This window comes from Anser cygnoides, chromosome Z (genome assembly GCF_040182565.1).
Source record: "Anser cygnoides isolate HZ-2024a breed goose chromosome Z, Taihu_goose_T2T_genome, whole genome shotgun sequence".
NCBI lineage: Eukaryota > Metazoa > Chordata > Aves > Anseriformes > Anatidae > Anser > Anser cygnoides.
The window spans coordinates 61407325-61420882 of record NC_089912.1 but is presented as its reverse complement, the minus strand read 5'-3'; the positions used below and the strand labels follow the sequence as shown (position 1 = coordinate 61420882).

At 43.9% G+C, this 13558-nt stretch overlaps 1 protein-coding gene across 8 annotated transcripts in view; it reads right to left on the bottom strand.

The window, feature by feature from the left end:
- The window catches only part of WDR7 (WD repeat domain 7), a 114588-nt gene that overhangs the window by 24054 nt on the left and 76976 nt on the right, over window positions 1–13558 (bottom strand). For 7 of the 8 annotated variants that reach the window (XM_066988927.1, XM_066988929.1, XM_066988930.1 and 4 more), the window contains 4 exons: window positions 10117–10234; window positions 9177–9326; window positions 8487–8569; window positions 2466–2565 (listed from right to left, as the gene is read on the bottom strand). In XM_066988927.1, the coding sequence (XP_066845028.1) occupies window positions 2466–2565; window positions 8487–8569; window positions 9177–9326; window positions 10117–10234 (451 nt within the window). The remainder of the gene's footprint in view (window positions 1–2465; window positions 2566–8486; window positions 8570–9176; window positions 9327–10116; window positions 10235–13558) is intronic. The other variant, XR_010827948.1, reaches the window with a different exon arrangement.

Genomic DNA, 13558 nt, shown 5'->3' with positions numbered 1-13558 from the left:
GCATCCAGCACACTGCCCTGTGGTGCGGGGCTGACCCACTTCTTGCTCTGCCTTACAGCAGGACCCTGATCCCAAAAGGCACTTCCCACGTAACTGCTCTAAGTCATGCTCAATTTAAACATATTAAGTGATTAAAATATTTTGATAAACACTTTGAAAAGCTTAACTTTTTGTAAAAACAAAAAAAAATGAGCTTTTTGCAACATTATCTTCTTCTACGCAGTCCTAAATTTATCTCATGCCTTCTGAGCAGCCTGAAATCTGTAACTGTGAGAAATAAATTAAACGATTGGATTTGGAATAAGAAATCTGTATCCAATAGATGGCGTTGCCCCCTAATAATATATGTGGCCCTCAACAGATTTCTCTAATCTTATGAATAATAAAATCTGCAAAGAATCCTGTCCAAATTTTCCTGTCATACCCACTTCTGCCCCCCATGCCTTACATGGAAGCTTACTAAGAAAGTAAGAAAACAAGTACTGTGAATACTCACGAACACATCAAATTCAGGCAGTGAATTACTCAGACAATTTACTGGCAGAAATCTGGAGTTAGTTCCAGGAACCAAACACAAAAGAACGTCAGCTAACAAGGAAGTGACACTACTTCGGATAAAAGTGTTGCAACCACCAAGACAATCACCTTCACAAGAGCTGGTGGTCATTACACAGAATCCATTTTAAAAGAACTCTGGTCTTCTGCGAAACTACTGTAGACCACCAGATTGTGTAAAATGCTTTACAGACCCATCTGGAATTCACTTTGTCAAGAAAGACCTTTCATAATTACTCCACATACTACCAAACACCTCTGTTCACCGTGGAGCCAGTTCAGTAGATGAAGCACGAATTAGACAAAGTTAAAAATGCAAGGATGATAGCACTGGTTAAATACTGTTGCTAAATGGAAGAATGGGCTTTGTCACCAATCTTCTTGTGCTCTGAAAACAGAGGGATGCAAGGAAGTGTATGGTTGTGCTTTTTTTCCCCTCCTCTCCAGCAGGATCAGGAATTAGCTGTTAGTTTGAGATGCCAAGACTTCACAGACTTATCTGGACTTTGCACTCTCAATTTTCGGTGCAATGATGCACACAGAAAGGAATCGTGGTCAGTGTCTCTTAATGGCCAGAAGGAGATGTTCAGCAACTAACTGCTTTGTCATGCTGGTTGGTGAATAGCTGGGAGAAAAAGTAATGCAACATGTATATTTGGAAACGGGAATATAGATAGCTGTGTGCGGCAAGGCATAATCTTGGCCAGGTGCTGATGACAGGACTGCAAGGCAGCAAAAATGCTCAGTGACATCTGATATATCAATATAAAGCAGTTCTTGTGGAGTAATTTTGTAGTTAAATTAATAAATCATGATCCAAACAATGATCTAAAACAAGATAGAACAGTCCACTGATACTCTTTGCCTGCATTATATAGCTATTATGAAATAAATTTGGCCAGCTCAGCTTCCATAGACAGCTGTCTAAACAAAAAATGCCAAAATGTACAACGTTGTTAGCTACTGGTTTTGGGAAATAATCAAAATTTCAGAACAGAAAACGAACCAGCCACGTGTACCTACGCACACGGTTCTGCCAGCAAAGTACTAAGTGACACTGCAGATTTAGCAGAAAGAAATCTATGCTACCTTGTCTATAATGCATGTGTTATAAGGACTAAGGATTTAGTCCAAGTTTAGAAACAAAAAACATATTTGCACCCAACCATTACATTTACATCAAAAAAATCCTCAAACCACCAAACAAAAAAACCCACCCCAAAACACTAAAAAACAGCCAACAACCAAAAACAACTAATAAGGCAGATTTAAAATATAGGTATTTTTTCCAAGCTTTACATAAGGACTACTGAAATTCAACGAGGAATAACAGTTGATCACTTAGCATGAGGAATAATAAAGGGTCTTACCAATTAACTTTTCTGAAAATGCTTTGTTACTCAAACATTTGTAATTCCAAGCAAATTCAAGCAAAGCACTCATTTCAATGTTATCCTCACGTACATCCTCTCCTAGGTGACGGGTAAGAAAGCACGTATCTTATTTAATATCAGAGAAGTGTAAATACCTCAGACAGGAGCATTGCGCCATTTCACAGAGAGGAGTTTTAGGAAGAAATAACCAGTAGATTTTCTTTGTGACTTCTATCGTAGATAAGTATACTTCTATAAAGCTTAACTTCTTAAATCAGATTTTTCATTTATTTCAGGGCAAGGGTATCACCTAACTTTAGGCTTTCATTATTAACCCATCTGGGGCACCCATTCAGTTCCAGTGAATGAAGACAGTAGGGCTCTATATACTTTGAGTCCTTCATTAAACTATTGATCCCCTTAGCATTATCCATAATGTTCCAGCAGCTCAGCATGTCAACCGATGCAGAGCTTGCTGCTCTTTCCTTTCAATAACTTCCACACTTTATGGGGAGGAAGTCACAATGATTTATTTACCTGACATTTCCCAGTCCGGATGTCGTAGAGGGCCACTGAACCATGGCGAGCTCCAACTGCTATTCTGTGACTCCGCTCGTAATAGCTGACCATGTAGAACCTGAATTGAACATTATAACAAGTAACAGGTGAGATCTGACCTGCCTGCATGATGTTAAAATTAATTTGCAATGCCATTGGGTAATTAACATTAGTGCTGGAACAGAGATTTGATTTCAAAATCCATCAGCTGCCAGTTTTCATATGTGGCATTTAGCAAACAAACCCAACTGGTGTTTGGCACATCACTGCAGAATCCTATCTGATTTATTTTTTTATTTTTACTAAACAGCGTTACAGCAATTCTGTTGAGTTTGGGAATAATCTGTGCAATAATCACCAGTTCCTTGAACGTCCATGTGCAAGCGTAGTTTACAGCTCCACACAACAATAATGCTGGATGCCAAAGGGTTAAGTGAGACACCCTGAATGATTTCAGAGCGTTTTTCTTTGAAAATCAAGTGAGAAAGGTTCAAGGAAGCAAAGGGAAAAATATGCAAACTCAAAAAAAATAAAAAGGAAGAAGAAGGACAAGTCATCAAACTGTCTCTAACCCAACAACATTCTTCAGGTGAAAGGGAGCTGAGAAGCACTTGAGAGTCCTTAAAGTTTGATGTGAGTGTATGCCATCAATCTGAACACAAAAAATTGCAAAATTCAAGGAATCTCTCTATCTTGAAACACAAGAGAATCAGAACCCTTACTTCCAGTTGAAATATTTGGGAATATCTATGCCTGTCTTCTCAAGGGAAGAACAGACCCATGAAAACTGTTGATTGCTTTTCCACTTAAATTTTAATGTTTCAGTTAAATTTTACTATAGCAAAGGCTGCCAGAGCTTGCTAGAATCGGTCTGTGAAAATATGCTGCTGACCATATTTATGGCTTCAGACAACGGATCTTACAATGATCCATCTCCTTGTTCTTAAGGATTCCCAGAGTGCCATAGCAACTGCTCCCTTACAGGGACGATACACTTGTTTCTGCAGCGTGGGATGGCAGTCGGGAAGGCAAACGGCACGAACCACGGTGTTAACAAACAAACGCACACAGGGAAATGAAAATCATTCAGTTCCGCGCAAGAGAAAGGGCAAGGCGGCCCAGCCCAGAGGCACTTCTGCACCCCCGTCCTCCCGCAGCCCGAGGACCACCCGCCCCGCAGACAGCCCTGCTGCGGGCCCACGGCTTCCAGCCTCGCTCCTGGGCTCCAGGGACGCCCTCCTCGCAGTGCCGGCATCTCGGTGGCGGGGGCCTCGAGGCCGATCGAAGGAGGGAAGGAGCCCAGCAGCGCCAGCCCGGGGGGGCAAGACAAAGACAAAAGCTGTGTAGGCTGGAAATGGTTTCCTGCACAGAGTCCCAGACCGCTCGCGGTGGGCAGGGCAGCAACACAACTTATTTGTTTGTTACTTAATGATAACAGCAGCAATATCTTCTTAATTATTATTAAGAAAAAAAAAAAAAGAGGAGTGCTTAGAAAAAAAATCAAAAGCTGTTGGTAAGCAGCTAGGGAGCAGGAAAGGCAAGAGCCAGTCACGAAAATCAGGAAAGAAAAAGAATAATGCTGTGGGCAAACAGGTAGCCACAGGGTCTATAGCACGTCCTATACAGAGAATAACACGTGGGACTGTCATAAGAGAGCTCTCCCGTTTTTCACCCTTTCATGCCAAACTGCAGTCACCTACGCAGTTAACGCGTGCCTCAGGTGAACAGGGAGGAGGCTCTTTGTAAGGCTATTTCACAGAACCAGCAAACTCAGGATTTATATTTAACCTTACATAAAAGTACACACGACTTGTCATCACGAGTAAAACAGGATACAACAAAGTTTCTACATAAAACGTTTTATATCCCCTTTATTTCTATTACGCTTCTGAATGGGCACAGCCCACTTGCCTCCCCCAGCAGGCACGGAGTATCACCGGCTGTTACAGGGGAGCATACGGCTCTTCTCTCCTTACTGCATTTAAATGCCCCTTTAGACAGAGAGCTGAGTCAGTATTTTTCTTGGAGAAGAATCCATCAGTCTCCGTAACAACGGAGGATTTGTGGAAAAAAGCTTCAAGGAAATAGACATTTTTGAGTTTACTTTTATATAAACCCCTACTCCTTAGGCTGACATTCCGTTGTCAGCTCTCTAGCCTCACTCTTTATCATTTAGTTAGCTCGGTATTGTTGCAACCACCCTTGATTTAAACGTTTTAATTCTTTGCGTCCCTTTCTAAACCTCTGTATGGTAGAGTTCAATAGAGAATGATATGCCAGCATATATTTAGACTACACTACGGATTCATTTTTGCAAGCCTAGCTGGTGCCTCCATATCCATCATTGGCATCTTAATGGAAACCCCGCTCTGAGTGCTGCTCCATTACTGCTCTTCAGAGAAACTTCAGTCAGCCAAAAGACAGCTCAATGTAACTTGGGGGGGATTCTGCTGGAACCCAATTAACAGCGCTGCGGTCGCTTGCACCAGCTAACCCTCCAAATTAAAGGATGAGCGGGAACTGGGATCCTTCTCCCTGCGTTTCCCAAATGAGAGCCGTGCCTACGAAGACGAAGACAAGCACGGTCCCGTCTGCCCCGCTGACCCTGTCTCCCTCACCAGCCTCTCCCACTCGCGCCCGCGTGCAGCCGCAGCGCAGTGCCACTGACTGCGGCGTCGCAGCGATGGCACCGAACGGGCCGGGCAGCAGCACGAGCGCCGCAGAGGGGCAAAACGGACGGCGCTCCTGCGTGGGCCTGAGCACCGGCCTGACGTCTGTCCCTGACAGCGCTGTGAGGGCAATTTTCCATGGCAGATGCACGAGATACTCACCAGAGACTCAATTTGCAAATACCCAGTGAAAAACTTGCTCTGTTTCAAAATGTCAGCAGGGAACTGGAGGCAAATAACGGACCCAAGACCTCCGTAATGGCATGCTGCACCCGTTTCCAGCTGCAACAGTCATGCTATTTTAGGTTCTTTTTTTCCAAACTTTTATGCAATTATGTATTTTTAACATTTAGTCCCTCTTTCTTCAATACATTTGTGTATTTCATTCTTTTTTCCTTCCCTGCTACGGAATCAGGCTTCAGGCTCCCTGCAGCACTACCACACCAGCACCGCTGACTGATGGACTCACACTCCTCAAATTCTCCTTTCCTGAGTTCTACAAATAGTCAAGGTAGAGAGCTTTGTGCATAACCTCACTTTGCCTAATCCTTGATGTTCTCACTCTGTTCCCCAGTAAAAAAGCAATATATAATATTTGTTATTTTAAATTTAAACTATTTTCCTGCGTGAGACTGGAGCGCTACATAGAAGGCTTTAAGCCAGCAGACTGTACAAGTTCATGGCCCAACCATGCAGAGTCCATCAGCTGTATGCAACTGCTGAATCTGGAAAATGCCAAAGTTGAACAGAATTCTACTGCCTCCAGAATTATCCCTCAAAATTTTAAAGAAAAGAAATATTTCATATACATTACATACTTTCTATTTTGGTAAGAAATGAGTTTGCACGGAGGTAGTAGAGGTAGTACAATCCTCTATAAAAAAATACCACTTATGGGAAAACCATGATCATATGCAATAAAAACTCCTGCATGGTGATGGATTTACTTCATCACAACCCATCAGGACCGAGTCATGCAATTAGCAGCATGACTGCTCCATTTGTACAACAGTAAAAGAAAGAAGATGAAAAAAAGAGAGGAAAGATAATCTGGGGCTTTAACTCAGCACACTGCTGCTCACAGCTGTGGGTTTTACTGTTCCACTAAAAGCAGGGACGTCACTTCAAAGATGCAGCGCAGGCACCAAACAAGTATTTGTCATGGCAGAACACTGCGGAAATACTTTATTAAAAGCTATGAGAAAAAAGAACTTGCACACCTAGTGAAACGATTTAGACACCTGAGTGATTTAGTCACAACAGGTGTGCACGTAATGCAGTGCAGCAGAAGGAGCATTAGGATATTAAAAGAATTAATAGTAGGATTACGTTGAAATGCTTCCACTTGGAGTCTCTCCAGACATCCAACGATTTGCTGAAATCTTACGAAAATTTCCATTGGGCTGAATGATCACATCAGTGGGGTGCTGTATCATTTTTACTGTGGCTATAACTACATGTAATAGGAAATATTACTTGTAATTTAAGAAAATTTTAAGATAACTTATAACTATAAAAGTACAACAGAAACAGGGAGATTTTTTGCATTAATTCCACTTGCCCTTGCATTTATATGCTAAATTAAGCCTTTTAAAGTATCAGGAAGAAAGAAGACTACCTCTATCAGTATCTTATCTGTCAACAGGATAATAGCTCTTTTCTTGAAACTATTCAATATTTTAATAGCTTATTAAATTAAAACGTAATGGTTGAGAGATGAATGTTTTAATTTATCGGCTGTACTAGTTTAATAGTGTAACTGGGATATTTATCATAGTCTAAGGATGCTGTAAATGTTCACGTGTCTTAAATCCCATTTTACTATTAAGAGTACCGGTTGCAGAGTAAAGCAGAAACTGCCTACGACAAGATCGCCTGTCGGTGCTCAGCTCCCTCCCAAGGTCAGCGGGAGCCCCTTGCGCCTGTCGGTGCCCTCTGGCCACGCGGACGTGCGGCCACAGGGGACCACCGCCACACTTCTCCTCCCCTGTGACTTCTGCAATTAACTCTGGTTATTTTCACTGGCTGGCTGCTGCCTCGATTGGGAATTTGCACACCGAGCAGACCACGAGGCAGCTCGAAAGCCACCAGCCGGGCTCCTCCGATCTGGTGAAGTTTTATTTCAATTCCATCCCCTGCACCCAGCATGAGACTTAGCCTTTGTGTCCTGCTTCCTGCCGCAGGACCCGGCAGTGCAGGGAGGCAGAGCCGGCCCCTAGGAGGTGTCGTCTGAGCTCAGCTTCTGTTCCTGCTTCCCAAACTGCGCATCGTCAGGTGCTGCCAGTGGGAGAGACGCCCAGCACCTGGGCCTCCAGGGCTCTGCCCGCGGGGAGGACGGCGGGGACGGCGCTGCGAGGCAGGCGGCGGGGCCAGGAGCCCCCATGGTGCTGGGGCCGCCAGGCACCGCTGCCCACTGAGTGTCCGGAGCACAAGCTGCGTGCCCGGAGGGTGCCTGGCGGACGGTCACGGGTCAGAATAAGCAGGGTGCTCCTGCAGGAAGGCCTCTGGCACTGCCTGTGTCTTACCACCTCACGGGTACTGGCCTTGCCTCTAGGACAGCAGCGCGAGGTGCTTGCGTGGACAGCTTGTGTCTTCAGCACACCTGGAAACCTTCTTCTGCCACCTACCTCAAACTGGCTGCCCCTGGCCTGGTCTCAGCGTACTAACGGGCAGCAGCTGGCTGAAAGGTGTTTACGGAAGCCACCACAGTGCACGCCAGCTGCACAGGGTATCTGGGAACAACCTGCCACGACTAGGCCCCCAGACACCCCAAGCCAAACCCTTATTTTCTGCTCTCACCATGTGAGTCAGTTCCCCGCCTCGCCCCTTTTATTTTTTTCCCTGCAGCCTGTATGATGGTGTCAGCTAATTCATTAGCAGGTCCTGCACATGGGAATCTGACTTGTTACTCAAGAATGTTATTATCATTTTTGCAACAACGGCAACAAAGATATTTATACACCCTTTGCAAGAAAGCCGTACAACTAACCTGGTCAGATTGTGCAGCTGTTCCAGCAGAGCAGCCAGGATGTATGAAGGGGCAGCAGGACACAGATTTTCAAGAGACTGCACAATGTTTTCATCTTTCTGGACTTTTAAAATACCTGAACTTTAAAGAGTTGTTAACGTTTTTCTTTTCTGGTCCACATCTGCCAGATGTGAATGAAAATTAAAAGCCTGTAAAGGCTTACAGGTGAGCTAAAATCCACTCTTCACATTTGTTTTTTTAAGGGGCAAGTATCATACAAAAGACCGTTCACTCCAAGCAAGAAATATATCTTTCTGGTGACCTTATTATTTTCTTCACAGTACTCTTGAGGGTAGAGCTTACCTGCAGATGGCTGGAAAGCATTCCTGAAGACCTTTCTTCTTAACTAAAGATCCTTCAAGGCAATACATGATGATGTCCATAACCTTGGAAACAAAAGTTACTGTTATTTGTTATTATGTATTTCATAATAAACCTTCTGACAGGCAAAAATAAAAATTTCCTGTGCCTGACTGCAGCTTTCATATCTAAGTTTAAAGTATGATTGGGATAAAAGAAACCAAAACTGTCTTGCATGTAATAGTGCTTACCACAGCAATGGTACTGGCATCTTGAACCCTTCAGAGCACCAGAAAACAATTATTAGAAGACTAATTTTTGGTAAACATAAGCTATTGGAGCCCTGTAAGTAGCTCTCTTGTTAAGAAGGCTTCAAAGCATCAGTACCAAAGTTACAAAACTATTCCATCACCTGTACCATTCCTCAGCAAAATTTGTGAGCAGCAAGGAACACAAAGGATAAAAATGTCCATGTGATCCCCCAGTGTGTTCAAGTACGATTGCACACCTCTACCACCAGCAAATTCTTTCTTTTCTTCAACAAACAAGTCTAAACCTTTTAAGTTTAAAAATGAGCTGGGTGGTAAAAGGTTTATGGCCCACACAGAATGAAGCTCTACAGTGCCAGTCCAGGCCAGTAAGTTACTCACTGCTGCATCAAGAAATCAAAGATTTATGGCAGAACAGCCTTACCTCCACAAGAAGGTCCACAACGTCGGTCGGCATCTTCTCAATTAGTATTTCAATGACTCGTAAGATCTCTCCTTTAGCCCGAGCAAGAGTGGTGGTGTGAATATTCTGCTGAGACTGCGTGTTTGCAGCCAGGGCAGTGTGTCTGTGCACCTAGCAAAGAGCAGGGTTTATGCAAACGCGCCTTGCTACGTATTCTCCATCTCTGCTTACTGTTATACGCATGTTACTTTGAGAGCCCGTACCACGCAGAACGTTTTGCTTCCCTTTGAGGCGTACGGGTTATTTCCCAGACCCAGTTATGAGTAGAGCTCATGGTTGGTTATCCTTGAGGCAGTTTTTAAACACAGGTCTACCTTTTTAATCCTCAATCTTGTAAAACTACAGGTCAAGATGAGCAAATGCTTGGGTCCTGATTACATAATTTTCACATATTGCTGCATATTTCTTTGGGTATTAAATGTCTGCTTTGTAACAGGCCATTTTTGGCCAAGCATGAGCTCCAAGCACCTGGGTTCACTCAAATGGGTCTCAGAAAGGCAGTGCCCAACCTACTCTAACCTCACAGCACTGCCCCCCCTCTTCATCCCCCAGACTGCACGGCCAAATCTCCATCCAGTCTGAATTCATACTTAATTGGGTGGTGTTTGCATTGCCAAAAGAAAGCGGGATTTTACACATTGCTATTTGAAGTTTGTATAGCCGCTACATCAGGATACAACAAATTAAGGCAGGCACAACTCAACGGATTGAGTTCAGCGTGAAACCAACTGTTAATTACGGGTGACTGGAAAGACCGATCGGCAGGAACACAAACATTACGCTTGCTTGTTTTCCCTTTTGGGGACGAAGGGCAGGACGTGGGTTTACTTCTGTTTCACGGGAGCGCGGTGCCCCAGCACAGAGGATTGCTGCTGGAGCGCAGCCCTGCCCAGGCGCTCACCTCCTTGGCGATGGTGGTGATGAAGGCGGGTGGTCTGGCGGTGGCGATGAGCGAGAGAGCGTGTCGCGCCGAGCGGGCAGAGTCGGCTGCCGGGCTCAGGGGCAGCCCCATTGTGATGCTAAACGGGCACCAGACAAAGAGGGGAGAAAGAAAAGGAGCATTAGAAATATAGAGTGAAAAGATTAGAAACAGCTTATAATGACAGTTCAAGGTCAACGGGAGCACTCAAACAGTTAGAATATAATGGACTCCCAACAATGAGCAGTGATTAGGAGTCAGGGTGTTCTATCATCAAATACAAAATCGAATAATTAACCATGAAGATTGAAAACAGTATGTGCATCTGTCCAAAGTGTTAAAAAGGCCTTGTTAACAAATTATCTGTACGTGCTGAATACATATCACAGAAGTGAGGACAAGGCAAATGAAGGATGTCTTCCAAAGAATTTATGTTTTACTCTTTTACAAAATCTTAAATGCAGGGTGAAAAATATCCCGTTTATAGTAATTCTACTTAATTCAGCTAAGCACTGGTTACAGGAGATTAAAGCGAGAAGCTTCCTGAAGACCTAAAGCCACTGAATCTATTCAGTGTGATTTTCTTTAGCGCACGACTCAGTTACAGAAGCATGAAGAGATGACAGACAGCCTCGTACCTTGTGCTTTCTACTTACTATGAAATTATTCTAATGCTCTTTAGCATTTCTAACACTCAGGTTTTTACCGCAAGTCTTCAAATAACACTAAGGGATTAACTGGTATCTAAATTTTCCATACACAGCATTTGTACTTGCTATGAGAAGACAAATGTAAGAAACAATAAAGTAACAGCAAGTAACTGATAACTACATTCAGCAAAAGTAAAATCCAGTATTTGGTAATTGTGACGGTGTGTTACCTGACAAACAAGATACATAGCTAATTTTGGTCTGAAAGCTTAATTTCTTAGCATGGTACTCCTTTAACTATCACCATTACCTACGCCACGGCAGCCTGGGTGTTTGTTGGGCTAACTGGACGTTACCCAGCAATTCTACCGATGCTTCCTGCACTCACATCCGCAGTCCATAGCCCCCCCCAAAGGTACCTCTTTGGGCTCACAACTCTGTGCCTTTAGCAAACCAAACCACTGCATAAGGGTGTATCTGATCCATCTAAGAACTGGACTACAAAGTTCAACAATACTTGAAGAAACCCTTTTAATGATGGTTAAAGATTATGGGAGAAGACCATCGTGGCAAAGCGGTATTCACCGGCTGGCTTTGATGCACTGGGAGAGAACACTTCCCCAACAGAAACCAGCAGCAGTGTGGGAGGAAGAAATGGCAGAAAAGAGCTAGAGGGAAGAACACGTTTTTGGAATTGGGCTTTTACAGAAGGGGAAGAAGCATCTGGGAACCGGTGTGTGTTGGGATTAGCCTGAACACGCAGCCTTTCCTACGGAGGAAACGCTCCAACAGGTCTACTGCAGAAAGGAACGGGAGACACAAACCGATTTGCCAGCTCTGAAACATTTTCAAGTTTCCTGTAACATATATTCTGCTGCTATGACCACACTTCCACCAAGAAGCAGCACTAGAGTTTTGTTTTGTTTCTTAAATAAAGACAAAAGAAAGGCATTTTCTTTTGCTCACTCCTGGTACTAGTCAGCCATCTGAATACAGTGCAATTCCCCAGAGATTTTGCTAAATCATGAAAAATTATTTTTAAGAATGCACCAAAACCCTCTTTTAAAGGAATTTCTACACCTTAGCTGTTTGTATTACAAATACATGTTAAGTATTAATAAAACCAAAACTTTTTGTTAAGCTATGGCATTTAAGCGCATGTTGACAACACAAGATAGTTTTATTCCATGAAAAAAGGTAAAGTCTACAGCATAATGTTATCTGGAAGCAAGACAGAAGGAAATCTGCATTTTCAGAGCCAGGATGGAAAGCACAAAGGTTTTATTTCCTAGCACTCCCACAAGACCACATGTAAAAATGTGGGTAAGAGAAAGTAAGCGTGGCATGTCATTTCATCAGATGCACTGAAAATGTCACCTCGGGCACTATTTGAAGGGTTTCTCTTCCCCAGGGCTCTTCTACTCATTCCTACTGATTTTTTTTTTTTTTTTTAAGAGTAGTAGAAGTTTACAAAGTCAAATAAATAGCTTACTGCAAAGTCCACTTATGGTTTTAAAGAGAATTTAGGCAGCGACATAAGTGAACAGTTAAGTTACTTATCTTTTTAATTGCTCCTTTCTTTTTTCTTCTTTTTCTTTTTTTTCAAATTTTTAAGTGTCCTTAAAAATAATTTTATGAGAGCTTTTTTCCTGGAAGCTTACAAGTTAAATGCTTTGCAACAAAGAATTTCAGCATGGTTCAAGTGTTCTCTGCCAAATGAACCATTTTTCTGGAGCAACAAGACGAGGTACAGATTACCGTTTTATAGACCCGAATTCACTAAAATACAAACCAAAGTTTATTGTTATTTCCTTTCCCATATACATTGTGTATACATTATTATTCCCATGTATATATATTAAAACTACAGCTTCTGAAAATGAAAGTCTCTGCAGCAATACTACAAAGATGTCCCTATAGCCTGTTTCCTTGTAAAAGCGTATTTGAATATAACTTAAAAAAGTCACGTAAGGATTTTCCAGATAGAAGTGATGAAGCAGGAAGCAGGTATCAAAGTCTCGTGAGTCTCCAGGACTCATTATCTTCCACAAGCAACCAGAACTTCAACGTCTCGGCCCTTTTTTCTGTAAGAAGGCTTCCCGTTTCTGCCAGCAGCACTCTGCCTCACAGGGTGCTTGGTAAAGCGTGCGTTTCCCTGAAAAGCAACAGGCTTTTTGTTATTTCATTAGCATCGCCCAGCAGCGGCCGTGTGTGGGCAGAGATTAGCCCCCTCCCGGGGCGGCCAGCTGCTCCGCACGGCCCCTGTCAGGAGGCGGCTGCGCGGGTGGAGCGGGCACCCCGCACCAAAACCCCCCAACAAAACCGAGGCAGATGCAAAACCAGCGCACGGAGGGAAGGGCTGCCTTTTGTGCCCGGGCGTCTGTTGTCACGTCCGTGGGTGTTAGGTCGGCACTACGCCCAACGCAGGAAGGCAACGTGTGCTGCCCCTCCTGCCCCTGGCCTCCCACCGCGGCCGTCAGCGGACATTTGAGGAATGATTTTTGTGAGCGCATCGGACAAAATGGTTGCAGCCCGTCCTGTAACGCACGCTTCTGACACCAGAGCCAATATTCCACCTGCACACAACGGCAGGGACCCTGCCTCTGGTATCTATTTATGCTTTTGACTGGTGCCTTTTGGCTGACGCGTAGACGGCCGATTCCCACGGGTCACTCTCCTGCACGGCCAGGGAAATAGCGCTCCCCAAGGCGCCCCGAGAACCCTCTGCAAACCCCCGAACTCCTCGGCAGCTGTACTAGCAAAGAGAAGAGGTG